This window comes from Anoplopoma fimbria, chromosome 3 (genome assembly GCF_027596085.1).
Source record: "Anoplopoma fimbria isolate UVic2021 breed Golden Eagle Sablefish chromosome 3, Afim_UVic_2022, whole genome shotgun sequence".
NCBI classification, from domain to species: Eukaryota; Metazoa; Chordata; class Actinopteri; order Perciformes; family Anoplopomatidae; genus Anoplopoma; species Anoplopoma fimbria.
In genome coordinates this window covers 7713571-7734694 of record NC_072451.1, presented here as the reverse complement: position 1 = coordinate 7734694, position 21124 = coordinate 7713571, and the positions used below count along the sequence as shown (strand labels likewise).

General features: G+C 38.7%; 1 protein-coding gene across 1 annotated transcript in view; it reads right to left on the bottom strand.

Annotated features, from left to right (window-relative positions):
• b4galt2 (UDP-Gal:betaGlcNAc beta 1,4- galactosyltransferase, polypeptide 2) overlaps positions 1–21124 on the bottom strand; it is a 129159-nt gene that overhangs the window by 68846 nt on the left and 39189 nt on the right. The window contains exons 2-3 of the mRNA XM_054596484.1: positions 4764–4882; positions 3587–3703 (exon numbers count right to left, since the gene is read on the bottom strand). Of these exons, the coding sequence (XP_054452459.1) occupies positions 3587–3703; positions 4764–4882 (236 nt within the window). The remainder of the gene's footprint in view (positions 1–3586; positions 3704–4763; positions 4883–21124) is intronic.

Sequence of the window (21124 nt, the reverse complement as noted above, 5' to 3'; positions counted from 1 at the left end):
TTCTTAAAATTAAACTGATCTAATGTATCATCATCTGTCAAGAAGATTATCACAAAAACTCCACTTTTCAGAATTAACGTTGCACATTTTATGAGGATAAGATACAGGCTCCAAACTGTGTGGTTTTCAAACTACCTAACTTTCAGACTTATCGGGAAAAAGCATTTGTTCAGAGCTTAATTCAAACATTAGTCCTGGGTATAAAGAAGAAGTAATGCTCAGATTTGGTGCTACATTAATTGCTAAATGATATTATTAGATGAGCAACTGCTTAATAAAAAATGTATAACCTCAAGATGTCTATTCCTTACCAATTACTATAAAATTGAATTCCAATCAAAAGAAACTAAAGGTTTTTCTTGTTTTCTGTCCTGCAGCAGTTGCTCATTCCTTTTTTCGAAAGAGTCTATAAGAGTTTTAAAACTCTCAGCAGTCATAAGTACCTGTACCAGAAGTGAAGTAGATACCTCCAGCTGTGGTATTTATATATTTTGGTTTGTTCAAAATCATCCAAAATCAGGAGTCAGAAATCAACCCCACGACACAATGTGAGAGAGTATATCTGTTTCAAAGAGTAGTGTTAATCATGTTCAAATGCATTTAAAAATACACAGGAGTAATTTCCACTTCAGAACAGCCCTCCGTGAACCTCTTAATCACAGAGTGGAATACATTTAGAGCCGGGCGGTGGATAAGTATCTCTTTGAAGTGGAGGTGAAAGAGTTACTGAAGTCGCTGTCAACTGTAAAATCAGATTACCTCAAGGTGTGACATTACGTTAAGACTTTTGTAGGAAGAAAAAAAAACAACACGAGGTACTCAGTCTGGAGTAGCTTTCTCAATGACTAGACTGTCCTTCAGCTGGAGAATGAGGAATCAACTTCCTGTGTCAACAGTCTTCAATGCAAAACTGTCCTTGATTTTCTAGATGAGGGACAAGAGCCAGAAGTGATCTATCTTACATGGTTCCTCCAAACTACTGTGTTTTTAGATCATAACTCTAATGTGAGAGGAGGACATTTTTGCATCTTTAAAAAGTGTCTCACAGAATCAGTAACATTTACATCTCATCAACGCATCTCCTTGTACTACCTTGCTTGCTCTCACTGAATGCAAAAACATAGACATTCAAATGTATCTGTGGTTTGAAGAAATGTACAATGCCATATTTCTTTCCTGTCGCTTTAGCGGATTCCCCATGTAAAGCACATAGACATTTTGTATTGAAAGGTTTGATCAGAGACAAGTGGGGAAGAGAAATGAAATGAATGTAACACTTTTTATGTAAATAAAATCAAAAATGATATGGCATGTGGCGAGACCTCGGAGCAAAACTACCTTGAGATTAAACTAAAGATAAAGCAGGAATAAAGGGAAGGTTGGGCTAAAAAATGCTCTGAGTGATGCGCCCGAACTTACAGCTCCACACAAACCTTACCCTCACTAACAACTTTTTGGGTAAGAAAGATTCAGAGATGCTCTTTGAATACATGTATGTTTATGTGTGTGTGTGTGTGTGTGTGTGTGTGTGTGTGTGTGTGTGTGTGTGTGTGTGTGTGTGTGTGTGTGTGTGTGTGTGTGTGTGTGTGTGTGTGTGTGTGTGTGTGTGTGTGTGTGTGTGTATGAGTGTACAAGCCAGTAAGACAATTGTCTTCTATCAAGAGCAGAGCACTTGGCCAAACCAAAGCTCTGTTGTACTGGGGGAGTGATTAAGGTGTTGTTCGAGGCCCAGAGGGGAGAGAAAGGAAACAAGGAAGAGCTTGTTACTTATAATGTAGAAGGAGAAGAACTCTCACCCAACGCAGCATGAAAGACTCACACACACACTCTCACAGCATTGCTTAGAAAATCAGGCTTCTTGTGCGTCCTCTGAACTGAGTGAAGTGAAAGTAAATGTGTTGCTTTTCACTGCAGATGTTTTTTTGTCAGAAGAAGACACAGTCAATGAAGACCATTTAGGGAGGAGAGAAGGAGGCCGGCCTTCAGGGGTTTGTGCAACTCCAAATTGACTTGTTTTCAATTTCTATATGCAGTAATAGACTTTTCCGTCCATATTAATGAAGTAAAATACCTGATGGATTGATGAGCTGATTGATGAAGCCCATAACATGGCCTGTAATACAGTTTATCATAAAACAGAGGCCATTGCAGCCAACAATTATTTATATTTTTGCACATGAACTACTTTGCATTACATCTCAAAGCAGAAAAATTCAGACTTAAATTTCCAGAATTTTATGATTTTGACTACTGAAATGATTAGTTAATTGTTTAGTCAATCGACAGGAATTGTATTATTACCAGCAATTTAATAAATTATTAATCAGTTATGTCATCTATAAAGTAACAATGCCAAAGTTGGTTGGTTCCAGTTTTTCAAACAGATTGTCTGCTTTCTTCTGTTTTATATCACTGAATATCTTAAGGGTTTGGACCGTAAAAAGAACAACAAATTTAAATACATCATCTTGACTCAACAATGAATTGATTGTGTTGCGTAGTAGACTCATATTATCAGGCTCAAATGATCATGTCCTTTACCTCTTTAGCTGTCTGCAAGAAGACAAGGCTGAACAATTAACTCAGAGATCCATGTGTACTAATGCCGTACTCATGGCATAATGTAATAATGAGTTTCCGACTTGTAAATATTGTTCAACTTCCGATTTGTAATTACTGAGAAGCTCTGAAAGCTCTTATTGTAACCGACTAATTACATACTAATAGTGAGGCATCAGCCAAAGACAAAAGTTCAATGTAGATGAACTGAAATATTACATTACATTACATTACAGTCATTTAGCAGACGCTTTTATCCAAAGCGACTTACAGGAAGTGTATTCAACATAGGTATTCAAGAGAACTACTAGTCACCAGAAGTCATAAGTGCATCTCCTTTCTTAAACAAGCATCTTAAAGCATAAGCCAGAGCAAAAGTATAGTGCAGAAGCAAATTACTACGAAAACAATAATTGCAACAGACTAATACGAATACAATAAGTGCTACAAACTAATACGAAATAGGATAAGTGCAATAAACGAATAAGAATACAATAAGTGCAACAAACTAATACGAATGCAATAAGTGCTACGAGGAAGGCTCAGGGTAGTACTTCTTGAAGAGGTGAGTTTTCAGCCTGCGCCTAAAGATGGGCAGCGACTCTGCTGTCCTGACGTCGGTGGGGAGTTCATTCCACCACTGAGGGGCCAGGACAGAAAAAAGCTGTGACCGGGTGGATCGGCCGCAGGGATATATAATGGGGTTATATTGTCAATGCACCATATTTTCATCCCTCACATGACCAGCTCTGTGAACACTTGTGTAAAGGTCCGTATATTATCATGATAATCTTCTTGTCTTTGCGTCGGGGTGTCGACTTGGTTGAGCTACAGTTGGACTGAGAGAAAGCCGACACCTGTTTACCTAAATATCTGTTAAGACTCCTTAAGATTGTTTCTTTTTTGGAGTTACCACAAAGACCAAAACGTGAGCAAGTACGACCTTCCACGTACGACCTTTGGGCTCAATACATGGGTGCTGTTGTCACTTCACAGATTATCTGCAGCATATGTGGCCTCATCTAACCTGGTTGATGATGTAGATGCCGTAGTCAATCTTCTGCCGTCTGAGGATCGGGTGGAGGTAGTGGAGCCAGTACTTTAGGTGGTTTTCTCTGTGACGGAACGGGATGATAATGGCCACCTAAACAACAGGGACAGTTTGGGCAAGTTATAAACATTTATATCAGTTTGAGAACCATTCAAATGCAAAACTAAATCAATGCTAGTAAGTAAAAACAGGACGCAATTATATTCAGTCATGGTGCACTAACTGAAATTTTTCTGTAGACATGGACAAAGACTGTGAGACTATGAGAGTGTTTGTTTGAGTAATTATGAATAAATGAGCTTTGTTGCATCCTTCGGTGAACTGTTCTGCACCAGAAAAATCATTTCCGTAGAAAGTCCCCCCGGTTAATGTCACAGTGTACATAAAGTTGGTTCTCATTCATTATGAATGAAGCTGCTGAAGGAAGAAGCTCTCAATGGCATTGCAGATTTGAGACAGATTTGAGGCCGTCTTCTATCTCTGAGCTTTTAGCGAGATTTTCTCAGCTGTCCCAACAGTCCAAGGTTGAAGTATAATTTACCGTGTAAGCATGGTAATTCTGCTCTGAAATGAAGACTGACAGCAAACTGACCTTGGTTTCTGTGCAGTTAAGCATTGTGATGGGAGATTGGTGTTTGTTTTACGGCTAAAAGAAGAACCCCTGACATCAGTGAAGTATTGTGTGATGAGAAAGACAACATATACGTAAATAGACCAATATACAGAATAGGACTATGACTAAATATGATCACATCTACTGTGAAAAAAAGTGTTGCTGTACAGACTTCTAGGGTGGCGTCTAAATTTGATCAAATACTGCGAGATAATATGGAAAAAGAAAAATATATCTAAATTAAAATGAAAAACAAAAATACTTTCAAACAGTAAGTCAACATTTCAACATTATCAACACTCTCATGCTTACTCACTATCTTGTAATTTTTTACTATTTCATAATTTTGACTTTCTGGATCATAACTCTAACTTAACCACAGTATTTTTATTTTGATTATGCATAAATTCTTGTCTTTTCGTTTTTAAATTTCACATACCGACAGAAATGGGCTCCCATAATAAAACGTGTGAGTAAACGTACTTCATTTAAAGCATGTGAAACACACACAGACAGACACACACACACATGCATACAGACCTTCCATCTCGGCCGACAGTCGGGCGGCGTGTAGCGGCCTCCGTCCGTCACGTTAGGGTTTTCCTTCTGCACTCGTTCCATCGTCATCTGGGAGCTGAACTCGATCAACAAACGCCCCACTGAGGAAACAAGGAAAGACGGAAGTGTAAGCGCCATGAACAGGATAACAGAGTAGGAAGAAGATAAAAAAAAACAGATGAGAAAGAAAGCAAGAGAGGGAACGAGGGATGTAGGGAGTGAGGGACAGAGGAGGGAGCTTTTAGCTTCAAAGCCTTACTTTACGTGAATCAAAGCAATGTGTGGAGAAATAATGGTTTCTAGGGAAACGCTGTGCATAATGCAGCATTTAATAAGATGCACAGGCTTTGGAAAACATATATTCCTACAAAATAAACAAAGACTTTGAAGTCAGTCAGTGTAAACACAACACAAAAAAAGGTAATTACGCTGTTCAGTGATGAAGACACACCATATGTTATATCCCTACAAATCTATCCATCATTCCTCTGAGTACTGACGGATCAAATGCTATCCACGCTCCTGTATTCGTGTGCATGAGATTGCGAGTTCAGACTAATTTGAAAAGAAGGGTTGGCTTTTAAATCTCTGGCCTGCACGATAAACACAGCCCCTCGTTCAGGGAGCCAGGGTCATTAAAATATATGAGCAAGCTTTGCTGTTTGGGCTCCAACCAAAGTCCTGCTACCAGAACCCTAATTTTAACAAACCAGAGTCTGAGCACTCCTTCTGGGGAAAAATGTCACTCATTAGTGCATGTTTGTATTCAATGCCAGAGGCAGAAAAATAACATTGCCTTTACGTACCTTTAAAGAAGATGATTAATTACAATAATTGTTATTCTGTGTAATTAACACGTGTAGGTGGACAGGTTAGACATACTGTATTAACCTGCTTCTAAGCAAACACTGCTACTACAAATAACACATATATATATATATTGAAAAGATAAGGCTGGCAATGTTTTGTAATTTTCTTAGTCTCTACAAATCCCATGAAAAGACTGAAACCAGCAATTAATGGATCCTACTTAAATTACATAACTTTCCTGCCGAATAGATCTCATTGTTCTGTGCCATTTTCCTCCAAGAACACATAAAGGAGCCAAACTGTGTACTGGGTGACATGATTTTTAAATCAATTTCCCACACACAATTCTGCTGCTGTGGATGATCGCTTGTACAAATGACAAAGTGTAACAGCTGAATATAGTCCTCAACAAATGCACAATTTTCTCCTGTGTAAGTAAAATCTGCTAAAAAAGCTAGTCTACTTGTCTCAGGATATTATTTTTTGAAGATTTTCATCTTCCCTAGCGATGAATAGGTTTGGAGCTAGAGGCTGGGTTACAAACTTTAAAGAGTTGTTTGACCGTGTCTAAAGTTTGAAGTGCATCTACCTGCTGCGGTCAGTTGCTGCTTGAAGTAGCTGCCGTCGTTGTATTGACAGTTTCAGAAAGGTACAAAACTTGCGTTTCAGATGCTGTTTGAACTTTTACAAACATACTGGTGCTTTATGTACTAAAGTTAATGTAGGGAAGTCTGGAAGCATGGATGGCTGTAAGGATGATGTATTTTTGTATGCCAACCTGGAAGTTAGCATCAGGTTTCTTTAACAAAAAGCCAAAAGGGTTTTTCCAGTGGATTCTGGATTATTGCAGAAAATTAGCTCTGTGGCAAACAAACCTTTATGACACTTACAGGTTTTTCTCAAGAAGATAATCTTTACAAATGAACACCGCTATTATTATTTTTGAAGCGTGAATGCAATCAGAAGAAATAAAAAGCTAACGTTTGTCCCTAAGCAACTACACCACTGTTGCATGACTTCATCTCCACTACGTGCTTCCAAATTGTAATTTGATTTCACACAAAAACCCTGACAACCTCTGAAGTCTCATTTAGCCGCTTGTTAGCAATTTCCTTTTTTAATAATCACGATAGGGGTATTTACTGACATATATTATGTCTTAGAAAAAAACATTAAAACATCTTCTCATTCGTATACCACAGACCTGATTTCAGGCATCTAATCAAAAAACATTCAGAAAGCCATTGACTTTGTATCAAGGGAACCGGAAGTGCAAAAAAGCTGACAGGATTTTGGGACTCATTCCTGCATCATTCTATTAAGAGATGTACTTAATTGATGGTTTTGGTCTTTTTATGAGAAATGTTCAAATAAGAATACTATTAAAGTATTAGAATACTCTTTAAAGACCTTTGCATCATCACCGCCATCACAGCCACAGATAATGTACGTCTTATGTTGCATGATATCTGTATGATCTCACAGTATGAGAGCAGAGAAGAGAGGGGCCAATACAGATACACAGTTTAATAATCCACTTAGCATTGACGTATGGCGCTTTGTGTCGTGAGTTCCCCTCCAATCAACGCTTCACAGGCGAGGAGCATGATCGATGCCAACAAGGTTACATGTTCATAACACACTTTTTTAACACCCGCAAGAGTTGAATGCAAAATAGTCCCAACATCCTTTTCCCCCCCCGACCACTTCTGCCCGTCACCCTCAAACCTCTTCACTCTCAACCGCTCTCATGTTCCTGCTTTCCTCTTCCTCTCTCACACTAATGAGATGGTAAGTGGAACATGGTGTTTTTCCATCTAGTCTCAGAATAATGTTAGTAAGCGTTCGGATGGCAATAAACAAGACAACAACAGAAAATACAAACACATAAGATGCTATTTTTGGATCATATGTTGTGTTTTGTTTTTGTGTATTCAACCTGTTTAATAGTGCAGTGTTGACGTCTGTTATAGATAGCCACATATATATATATATATATATATATATAAATAACCCACTTCAGGGACCTATATCATATGTTATTTAGGTCAAGTCTTAAATCCAGTACATGAGAGCATTGTGCTTCTAGTGCAGGGTGTCTCTGCTCAAGACAAGACTCCCCGACTATAAACTCACCGTATGTTCAGTTAGCTGCGGGGTATAAACTGGGTTTTGTGGAATCACAAAGTGATGTATTTACTGCTAGAGCAGAAACACTTGAGGGTTATAAATCTAACATGTGGCCCAAGTTTGAATGGAAATGATAACTATGCAGCGTTCGAGGGACAGAATATTTAAAGTATCATTGTTTTTTAATTGGTTTAAGTATTCAAGTGCTGTCAAATAGCTCAGACATGCAATATTACAATATCCAGAGAGCTGCCTGCAAAACGTCAATTGTTTTAAAGGAATACTTTGACATTTGGGGGGGGTAATTTACTGTCTTGCAAAGATTACAGATGAAAAGATTGATCCCACTCTCATATCTGTGTGTTCAGTGTGGAGCTGAAGCCAGGAGGTTAGCTTAGCACAAAGACTGGAAGCAGAGGAGAAACGGCTACCTTGGTTCTGTCCAAAGTTCAACCCCCCCCCCCCCCCCAACCTGACTAAGTCACCACTATTGTGTTTTTTCTGTTTTTCTTTAATACAAAAACAAAAAATGTAGAAACAATTATTTGTGGATTCATGAGGATTAATGTTCTGGAACTTCTTCTTTGCAAAAAGCGACCGCATGCAGTTTCTTCCAGAAGCTTGTACACCATGAGGGTTTCAGGCAAGAAGGGGAATGCTTCCCAGAAGATGGATGGATAAACGTTCACGATCGCTACAGCAGATATTTCCCAGTAAAACCACAAAATGCCACTTTCTTATTTCTGTTTGCCAGCTGTTTACCCCTGCTTCCAGCCTTTTTACCAAAAATGAAAAAACATTACTTCAGTTCTTGTTTGCTTAATGTTTGTTTTCAGCTTTACTACCAACATATTTCATTTATACAGTGTTGTTTGGCAACTGACTCAGAAATAGTTAGAACTTTTCGTTTTGATGAGCTCCAGAGGAAGCCATGCACTTCAGTCTGGCGGTTTAATTGGTGGAGCTCAAATCCCATGTATGTAATTGAATGGCAGGTCGAGAGGTCAGAAAGCTTCCAGAGTGCGTTGACGTGAGTAAAGTAAGCTTTTAAAATACACACTGACATCATCCTGTTTGACTCAGACACAGAAGACATGAATAATACAAAGTGTTTGGGCATGTGTGTGTGTGTGTGTGTGTGTGTGTGTGTGTGTGTGTGTGTGTGTGTGTGTGTGTGTGTGTGTGTGTGTGTGTGTGTGTGTATATGTGTGTGTGAGAGTGAGAGAGATAGATAGGAGATGGGCATGTGCATGTAAGAAAGAAAGGGAGAATGTGGGTTTGATCTGATGTTGCTGAAGGAAGAAGTGATTAATGAGAGCTGTACAGTGTGGTAGGTTGAAAGCTGTGCAATAACCTCACATGCATGCACGCGCACACACTCACACACACACACGCATGCACACACACGTAATACATCTCATGCTTATCTATGTGGTGATATTACAGTAATACATTATAATCACGCTGCTTGATCGCTCTATCTCAGACACCCGCTGCACTTTGGGGGATACATCACTGCTTTGTCTGCAAATAAACTCATATACACTCGCACACGCACACATACTGTGTATACACCCCTACAACTCACTGACACACACACACACACACAATAATAAGCGACAAATTCTCTGAGCAATTAGGTTAGTGGCTCATGTACCAACACAATACACTGAGAGCAGACCTGAGGCAGTAAGCACTGGAAACACAATCACACAAACACACACACACACACACACACACACACACACACACACACACACACACACACAAACACACACACACACACACACACACATCACACACACACACACACACACACACACACACACACACACACACACACACACACACACACACACACACACACACACACACACACACACACACAGCGACTCGGCCTCAGCTGGTACTAGCATAACATACTCAAATCTTAGACCAAACACCTGACGGTTAAGTTGCATTATGGGTAACATAGGTGCCAAGTTTTCATAAAAAGAGGAAGTTTTATACTTTTTTTCATGTCAATCCTGAGTTTGTGAAGTCTGCTTTTTAGAGGAACTACTTTTAAATAGATTTGCAACTACATAGTCCCACTGTATTTTAGGGGGGAAAACAGCATCATAATGTTAAATACTGTAATTACTGCTTTGTCTAAAACGATGCTACGCATAACATAAAAGAAAAACTTTGAAATGATGTCTTTGCTCCGTGATTGCAATCAAATATTTCATTTCTCAACACTATTTCATCTCCATGCACTGTAACTGAATGCTTAATCAACGCCATTAAAACATCTTCCTTCACGTATTTGGGATTAAATTTGAATAAGAGAGAAACAAAGTGACTGAACAAATTTTTCCTCTCAAGTCTGAATCCGTGAGCATAACACTATGACTTGTCGGGTCCTTACAGAGTCACTGGTCGGGCCATCTGACCACAGAAAACTACATGACAGGCTGGTTGTTAATCAGCAGTCCTGCTCTGAGACCTCAGTGCCTTCATGCCTTAAGTGACAACTGAGGCAGTGCCAGGGTCAGATTTCGCAGAAAGAGGTTATAATTGAGTTTGGTTTCTTTGGCTTCAGGATGAGGAGAGGACAGGACAAAGAGGGAGGGAGAGACTGTTCTTCTCCTCCTGCCTCCCACTGACAGACTCTGTGACAATAGAGACGTTCAGTTCTTTGAATCTTATTAGCCCGTCCACTCTAACGTTCTCCTTCCTTTCTCTCTCTTCCAATCACTTATAAAATGCCTCTACCAACTCTGGACTGTAATTGCTATTCTTCCAGAGAGTGGGAGAAAGAGAGAAAAAAGAGATGGAGGTAGAGGAAGGCAGAGAAAAAGGAGATGTGATGGAAGAAGGTAATGAGAGGGAGGGAAATGTGTTTTAGAGATAATAAAGACATTCTGCATTATATTTGTTTCTTCCCCTACATGATATTTTACTTTGTTTATCTCTCTCTCTTTTTGTCCTGTTGTTGTCATCTGCCTCTTCTCTTGTCAAGGTTCATGCGCTCAGCTATGAAACTTTGTATCTCTGTCTGGGTGTAAGTGTGTGTGTTTGTGAGAATTCACTGGATCAGAGGATTAATAGCATCCAGGAATCTCCTCGACAGGCAAAACATCCAGTCATCTGTTTGTTTGGGTGTGTATTTATGTATAATACCCAATATGTGTGTGTGTGTGTGTTTGTGTGTGTATGCGTGTGAATGTGTGGCCTGAAAAGGAAGCGATAAAGGGTTAACGCTGGTGTGTTCACGGCTCACACACAGCGAGCACAAAAGGTTGCCAAAGAATGCTGCGACATTCGCGAACTGACAGCTTTGTTGTCAAAAGCCGTGTTGCTGGAAAATGAAACCCAGACGACAAAAGGAAACATGAACGTTATGAAAGGGATCATTTGGAACTGGTCGCTTCTTGGATCAAAAAGGTTGATGCAGTTTTCTTGAGAGCACAGCATGGATGGTTTTTAGTCCAAATGAATTTTTTCAAGGACTGAATAATAATGAAAAGACCTTGACAAGAAAAGTGTTGTGATTTTACTAATCTCTTGCAGTGAAATAAACAGATATCAAAAGGCTTCATGAAAGGATCTACAGCTAACGTTTGTGTATTGGAAATAATCTGTTTGTACATTGTACATATAATGGTATTGTGATTCAATTCATTGTGATGAATTTTGATCCCGTAAGCAAGGTGATATATTGCGATTCATATAAAACTAATTTAATTTGAAGAAAGTACAGCGCCATATGCATAAAATCTGATTGAAAAGAAGTCACTTTTTTATGCAATCAGAACTGTGGGATCTGCATTTGCAGTTATAAAGTTCCAAGTGTAACATCCAACATCATAGTTCTACTTTTTGATAGTTTACAACACTGCTATCTTGCTGTCCGGGTTTCAACACAAACTGAATGACTGTCGGCCATGAAGCTTTGTGTGTAAACTAAAAATCAATAGACATAACATTGCGATACTCAAGTGTAAAGATATTTTCTTACACGCCTATAAGATGTAAAGTCCAGACAACAGAGACAATATGGCACACAAAAGTCAAGAGATAAAAATTGTGTTTTGTAGAAGCATGATTTATTAAGAAGTTTCAATCAATTCTCTTTTGGTTCATGAATTCGTTTTGGCTTTGAATCCTGCCTTCATCTTTGCAGCAACAGCGGTTGTAGCATATGGTTGTCGAAGTGTTAAGAGTCAGACAAAACTGCTGCAGAAAGACAGAATTACTCAGAAACTGAGTCCATAAAATAGCTATGAAACAAAACTACAATTTGATAAATGAGCCCAGGAGGCTACAGTTTTACTATGTAAAGAAACAGTAAGGACGTCATTAGAAGAAAATGTTCAAATGAGAAGTTAGAGCGGGTCAAATTACTTGCAGATCCAGCTGCTATTTTGCATCTCTTTTAAAAGGCAGTAGCAACAGCTTTACAGTAAACAGGTAGGACCAAAGCAAGACCAGGAGCAGCATAACGAGAAAGAGTGAGCTATAATGATCAGATGATTTGTTAACAACTTCCTGTGGTCTTTTAACCCCCTTTGGATTTGTTTTGGTCCCATGTTCGGACACTCTTGCAGCCATAAACAAGAGTATATGTATTTTCTGGTTTGAGGTACGACAAAGAACCTGAGTTTGCACAAACAAGCCTTAACAGGAAATGTTATCAATGCGTGTGAATTCCAAGCTGATGAAAGCAATTATAGCATGAAACACTTCAGTTCCAAGTACCGAGTCTGGAGAAAGAGCTGTTTTCTAAGAGTACTTTTATCAGCATTTACTGAAGTAGTACTCCATGTTCTATTCAATACTACTGTTGTGGATCATTACCCAAACAAGCAAAGCAAAAAGCACTTGATGGCTCAAATCCATGAGCACAGTATGTTCACCAATGTGTTTTTGTTCTGAGACGGAAGAGGTTGGAAGTAGGGGGGCAATGAAACAGATGGAGGATGCATGAAACAACAACAACAATCGTACCCTGACACAAGAAACAGGGCGTGTGAGAGGGAGACAAAGGCGACATGAGAAATAAATAAAGGAAAGAAACAGCATGAAAAAGAGAGGATACTTTTTTTTTTTGAAATAGAAGGACGGCAACGAAAGTATAAAAAGACAAATAGAGAAAAAGAGAGAAATGCAACTGCTGACGAAACAGTTGAAGTAAACAGACGAAACAAAGCCAAAGGGGGTTGCTGACAGACACAGATGCCATGGCAACACGACAAGAGTGACAACAAAGGTGTTATTTCACTACTCTGCAGTAGTGTTACTGTTACTGTCAGGTTTCTAATTTGCTTTGTATCAAAGGCCGTCATGCCTTGAACCATGCATGTAAATTCCTATTGATGCTATTCATGAACCAGTAATGAGATAATGTAGTTGCCTCAAACAGCCCTTAATAACTGCATATTTAAACTACCTCATTGTTCAAGAACATAAATGAAAGACTTTAGAATAACACCGTAGCCATCAGGAACCAAACATGGCGAAATAGTTTACTTTTGGAACAATTTCCTACTTTTTCAACCCCAAGTGATGAGAGCCAAACCGTCCACCGATGGAGGTGAACCAACAACCTTTCGTATGCCGCCCACATGCGGCTCACTAGCTAGGTAGCTAGGTGGAAATTCACAAAATAAATATGTCACATCTGTGGTTTAAAAACTTTTAAAATCTGATTTTATGCAAGGTAGTTTTTTCTTATATATTTTGGAACTACCAGTGTTAAAAAACATGCACATTTCATTTCCTTTAAAGGTCTTTTTAATACAAGAGATAATACAATTTATTACGTATTTAATGGCCATTTTGGCCAAAGTATGAGAATATGATGAGAAACCAGCAGGGATGATATGATCTAGAAATATGTATTATTATAGCACCCTTTTGCAGTCTTTTTTATACATTTTTATGATTAAAGTTCCTGCTTAAATTGACACTTGCCCATTATGAGATGATGAGCTTCTGGGAGTTTTTGCTCCAGTTCTGAGGTTCTGACTGAACCTCCACAGAAAAAAGTTTGAAAATGAATACAAACCATCGTCAAAATAATCACACTTTTAGTTCATGAGTGTGTAATGTTTTTTGAGTGAACTCAACCCAGTTAAGACCATGTAGTTGGGTCTCGGTAATACATACTAATTACAACCAGTTGTGAGAATAGAACATATGAGAAAAGGGAATAAATCAAGTATACTCAAAGGTGGCAGTACAGCTAAATGACTAAATTCACACTATTTTTCCACAAAGCTATGAATTACGGAACTGAAAGCGCTACTTACAGCTGGAATTAAAATCAAACTGTAGATGGTGATGAGACAGCTCAAAGAATATATTCTCCATGTGTTGAATTTCAAGCTATATTATGTGATGATAGTTCCTTACAAATGATTCACATGGCACGTTTGTTTGCAGGATAAATGAAGATGGTACCAGCCTATTTATCTCAGTGTCGTGGGATAGATAAAACCACTTAAAGCACCAAAGTCATCTTATTTTACACTTAGTGGCTTTAAGGATGATTAACGTTAGATTTACAAAGTTGGGCTTTGAACATTTCCCGTTACTAAACAATGGTAAAATACTTACATTTTTGCAAATACAGTTTGAAATACAATTATGAGTCCATACAGCATGTTATTAATATATACAAAGAAATGCAAATACAGTTTGAAATACAATTATGAGTCCATACAGCATGTTATTAATATATACAAAGAAATGCAATTATGTCCGTCAATATTCAGTTCATTTGATAGATTTTACTTCAAAGTTGACCTAATAGCAACAATACAAATGAGGCTTTCCGTTCCAATTCCCAAACTACTCAGAAAACTTCCTCAATCACAGGAAAAGAAGAAGCAGAAAAAAGTCTTGTGTTTTTTTTTCGGGGGGGGGGGGGGGTTACCACATGGACTGTTGTTCAGTTGCCAATTGTGCAAACCTTGATTATCATCATCCTACTAATCTGGAATTAATCTATTCCAAGCAATCTAGGGACAGCAGCCACAGTGAAGCTGTGCTGTGTTCTGGCTCCACGGCCCATGCAAACGTGTGTGTATTTCCCTAGATGCTGTATTTGGCATGATTTGGCCTGTTCTCCCTATTACATGATATCAAATCTGCATGACTGGCAGTGGAGACGACACCAGCATGCCAGCATGTGTGTGTATATGTGTGTGTGTGAGTTTTTTGGCGGTACAGCTACAGGTCTCACTGCCACTGTCCAGCTGGCACACTGATGTGGTAGTTGGCAGATATGCTTAAAACACACACACACACACACACACACACACACACACACACACACACACACACACACACACACACACACACACACACACACACACACACACACACACACACACACACACACACACACACACACACACACACACACACACACAATTCTCGGAAGAATCAGTATCGTGAATCAGCTGTGGCCAAGCGCATGAGGACTCCAAGGTCACGATGCTGTCAGAGCACAGTGTGTCTCAGTGTGATCAGACATGTAACTGTGCTGGGTTCAGGATGCCAGAGGATTACAATCCAGACTCAACTTTTAATGATGCCAGGACACTTCAGCTAGAAATAACACGGCAAAATATATTCATCATTGGTCCAGAACTGAGTTAATGTCACATTTCAGAAGCATGAGGGAAATGTAAAAGAATAACTGCACACTTAGACGTTCTATAAACTAAATGATATGACTGTTCTTTGATTAAACATATCAAGGCAGTTCTAATCTTGAAAGCACATTACAAAATCTGTGAATCAGTGTTAATGACTGATTATCTTTCGATAGCTGAATTTAAAGTGTGCACAATGCTAGCTAACAGCTACGTCTTCAATTCTACAGTCTTCGCTGTAAATACATCAGCAGCCCATATTTAATACACATTTGTAGGAGAATTTAGAACATATTTCAAAACACAGTCTCAGGAGACAAGAGCTGTTTTCGCGCTGATTCGGGGCAAATAAAATACAGTTATTTCAGCTCATAAAAACCTGAATCAGATAACTACATTTGAACTTTTTCAATTCCTACTAGATCAATGTGGACGACAGGTAAAACTGCAGCCTTTACGAACAAATATTTAGCAGCGGGTGTATCATCTTTTCTTTATAGTGGTTCACAGAGAAAGAAAAACTAAACACTCTTTAAGGGAGAAGTTCATATTGAGCACATATATACTACATATTACTCTCTGACTCTGACATTTCTGAAAGCTGTACTTTGACACTTGGCATGTGTGCATTTGAATGTGACTGACACTGACACACAGACAGACATTAACCCATCTGAGTGTAACAGTGTCAGTGTATCAGTGTCCCTCTGCTCACGTCCGTCCTGATTCTTCCTCTACTTTAATCTCTTTTACTTCTTTTTTTCCTGGAATTTCTTTCTTCTGTCCGTCACCATTAAAGGCTATCCAAATACGTCTGACTGTGCAGAAATGCTAAACGAACTAGTTCATCAGACACAAACCGAGGTAGACCTGACTTCTTGAAAGAAACTAAATGAATTCAAAGCAGTCATGTCAAGTTGGAAAGAAGAAGATGGACATATAGGGGGACGAATTAACACAAATACAATTAAAGTTGAAGTATTGATAGAAAGAAGATCTAATGGAAGAGGGAGGGGGATTAGGTAGTTTAGGGGTAGCTACTGGGAAACCTGAATGTGGGAGGAGCTTGTGGTTCGAGGATCTAGAGCCGGCAGGGTGCCAATGGAAGGACTCAATAATCAGATGCCATAGTTGCACATCAGCCACTACAGTAGCGCTCACTGTAGTGGCTGATGTGCAACTATGACCTCAAAACCCATGCATATACAAGAAAACAACATTTGAACAGCTGTCCACTGTAGTGACCTCTATGCATGAAAGGGTTCATTTTGAATCATGTTAAAAGCCTCGCCTTAAAGCCACTTAAAGTAGCTGGAGAGGAGAAAGAGGAAGACTACTGATAAAAAACATAAGGGGTAATCAAGGAGGATGGATATAAAGTCATGGATAAACACACATAAAGAGACAGAAGAGGCTGAGACTTAAAATGAAGATGAACTGTGTGAAATATTAAAGAGTTTATGCATCAGAAACTGATGGGATCCTCATTAAAAATGTAGCTAAATCCTCAAATTGAATGTATCCCTTCATTAAATCATCAGTGAGACCAAGTAAAAATCAAACAGCTTAATTTGCCCTCTAAAAGTGGTTTCACACTGGCTCAATGTTTAATGATTTTGCACTCCATGGCAATTATATTGGGTGTAAAATGACTTAATGGCTGTGAGGGTAAAGTGCAGGCTATATGTTTTAATTTGAGAATCTTACAGCTACAAGATATAAACAGAACGGCTGCAGTGTTTCTCAGCCCTGCACCATTTTTCTCTTCCTCTTTTTTGTGTTACTTAGCTCAATTAGGGAAACAAGTAAAGACAAACCACAAGTAATCCATGACTGTTTCAAAAACTCGTAGCAGCTGTAGCAGAAATAGCACAATGAATCAAAAGCAGCTTGAAGAGTCAGGCCGCACTTTAACTGTGGAGTGCATCAACGAAATGAGGAGATTAATCCTCGCGGAAAATAACAGAAATGGAGAAAATGTTTTCTGGATAAACAAAAAATATGATTGCAACTGTACTGTTTGCTATACATCTTTTTTATTATTACTTTTTCATTTCATATTTTATATTATATTATATATGTCTGACTAGGTGGGTAAAGGCATATAACAGAAGAGCTAGAACAGTTTGGTGAGTTCAGAAAAATCAATCACTGCTGGAATGCAGCCCTTTAAAACCAGGAAAAGACAACACGCCATGTAACGATCTAACATCCAGTCTCACATATCTAGTCTCACATCACAGTGTTGATGTTGTATCTATGTTTAGCTCAGCCTTAGTCAGATAAAAAAGTGGACAATTTAAAAGGGACAACTTTACTATAGGTTTACTTGTATTATTACGATAAAGCTCGACCAGAACATCACAGGAATCTAGGTTCTAAAAAAGCAAACTACGTGCAGGTAACTGCAATTGATGTGGTAATGTGGTGTGTTTAAGGCACGTTTTTCTGTTGTCAGTCTCAAGCACATCTTACGGAACAGATATACTTCTACCTTAATCAATCCAACTGTCTACAGAGGCCGTATAATAACCCATAAGAGAGTTTTTATGCTTCAAGTCCTTTTTCCTCTGTTCCTCAGCTCCAGTGATGTGTTGCCAAAACGCAGGTGATTTACAATCAATACTGTGCCTGAACGCATCCTGCATAAAGTCAGGCAGAGCACTGAAGCTGCTGCTGCTCTGCCATCATGATGCACAGGCTATGTGGGCTGTGTAGACATGTGGCGATATCCTGGCTGTGTCTGTAATTATTGTTATATATGGATATTTATATTTATCCTTTGCCATTTCATCTACGAGTCGAGATCCAAAATGTGAAATTTATCAAAACTTAGCACCATAGAGCTAAAAAAATATGACAACTACAATACATTCTTCTGTCCCAAAATACAACGGGTCACATTTCATAGACGCAAAAATAACTACGATTGTACAGCTGCAAAATAATGATGATACACAGCTGTGAAAACTCTCAATTTACTGCCAACCACAGACTAAAACAAACTATTAAGTATCTGTATTACAGGGGGTCAACCAGTAATTTTGTTTATGAACGTGTTAGCTTAAGCTACAATCAGTAAGGATATCTTGAGAAGAAGGGTTTAATTAGCTCTAACAATAATGTACATCAGTTTTTGGTGGGACCGGTCTACCTGCATTTGACTGCCTACTCAGAACAGACGGGTATTGTGTTGGGGAACTTGTGCAAATGTTGCTTGGCTGCTTTTGCTGACCCAAGCTGAAAATGTGGGTGGCTTCACTTCACTAACAGCTTTTTCGTTTAGTTTTTTTTTTTTTCAAGCTGTTCTGCAGTTCAGTCACATGCATTGTAAGTACATCTACATTGACTAACTTTGGAAGACGTTTTTTTTCCAAAGCAACTAACAAATTAGGGAGAATCCAACCCACAGTGGTGCAATACAATAGCAAAATAGACTGTTAATAAATGCAAATGTTTTAAATGACCAAACCATATTTAAATCTGTCCATACAACCTGAAATATAGGAAATAAATTCACTAAAAGCCAAACTTCAACAAAAAAAATCAGACCTCAGTCAGTGTTCCCAGAGCACTAAACATCTACTGCAATAAACGGAAACATGAATATAATAAGTAATAATTGTCCTTTACAATGGGGGAACGAAACAAAGAGGCTAATGAGTTTACATGAATCATTTAGTCCCAACTAGTCACAACAGAAAATGGTATTAAGCAGAGCTGCAGGTAAGACAGACGACAAAACAGAAAGTTAAATCTGGCTGAAAGTGAAAGTGTGGCTGAAAACACCCTGAGGTCTGAAGGAGAGCGCCGGCTGTTAGAGAGACGGAGAAGGAGTGAATCACAGAGAGGGATGCTTTCATTCTCCCTCCAGCTGGAGGTGTTGGCCCAGCCGGCAGCCCCGCCAGGCTGGTACGGACTTCCACACACCTGAGGTCCCGCTCTCTCTCCTCTCTCCATTTATAAACCTGACTTCAAATAAATAAAGCATATTCTTTATGAATCTCTTATTCAGTAACCTCAGCTACGGCCTACCTGCGTACGTTGAATGATTCATGCTTTGAGCTGTGGTTTAAATCAGCACTCAGCAGCCGCTGTTAAAAGTGCGTTTGCATTTGACCTGACAGCACATTTGGAGTCTTGTTTGCTGTTGCTGTGTTTCTGCATTTATATTCAAATGTTACAGCTAAAATGTAAAATAAAAAAATAAAATGATGATGATTTTGAAGAACCTTTGCTTTTTCATAATGTTTTCTTTTTCTGGCTTGAAAATCACAATTATCTTTGCTTTAGCAGCTGCTTTTGTGTCCTGCAATTGGCCAATAAAAATATAATTTTACCCTGCATTCAAGAAGCAGTACAGTACACACACACACACACACACACACACACACACACACACACACACACACACACACACACACACACACACACACACACACACACACACACACACACACACACACACACACACACACACACAAAGAAATACAAAAGAAAGTGGACTTAAGAGTTTGCTTACACGGATACAAAAAAGCTTCACAGCACAATAATATAGAAGTAGCAACAAAAGGACCACACACACACACAAACACACACACACACACACACACACACACACACACACACACACACACACACACACACACACACACACACACACACACACACACACACACACACACACACACACACACACACGTGTCATCTTCAGCTGAGGATGTTGATATCTATCTGTAGGAATGAGAACAGACGGCCAGGTGTGATTCCTTTCAGCCTTGGGGATAACATACTTCAGCCAATTCAATTACATACGTGCACACACACACACACACACACACACACACACACACACACACAAACACACACACAAAGTGAACCGCTCAATAACAATATATCTTAAGCCTTCATAACAAATCAGCTCTTTCCACCTTTTGTTCTTGTACGCTGTGCCCCAAAACAACAGCAATGACTGATTCAACAGCAGTAAATACAAAATTGAAAACATGTCAGGGCGATCTAATAGGACGACCTTCCACATGGCTTCTTATGCAATGTGAAAAGATAATAAATGTACCAGCAGGAATAAATGCAAATGTAGTCTAAAGTAAACATGGAGAGTGTTATATTCCCATCAAAGGTCAGGCATCACAAACATGTTTAATACAACAATAAATAAAATGTTTAGGCTGCTCTGATGTGGATAAATGGAAAAATAGATCTAATTATTATTTAGCAGTTATGATATTGGCTTATTATGGTGGCCAGGCTGAGAAAACGGCCACCCAATTCCTCCAACATCTAAACAAATTGTTTTTCGATCGTGACTCTCTTGCTGCTTTCAAAGATTTTTTTAAATTATTGAACTGCTGGACTACTTTGAAGGTCTGTAAAAAAACATATTTTTAGTTTTTCACAAAAAACTGAATATTATAACCTTCATGAAGGTTGGATTTATTGCAGGCAGGTTGACTTAGACTGCAATAGTTTACATTAGTAATTTATAAAATGAGTGCATTTGTTACATGTTCATATTAACTTCTACTGTAACAGAGTACTAGCAGGCTGTTGATATGTAATTTGCAACCGTTCCGCTGGCAGAGCAGTAATAAAAACAGTATATTAACAACTTAAAATCATAATATAACACTTATATAACATAATTATATGTATGTCCAGTTCAGCATTCACATGAGAAAAAGTGCTTAATTGCACCAGTTACAGTTACTAGTAAACATATAATTTGTATTTGAAAAA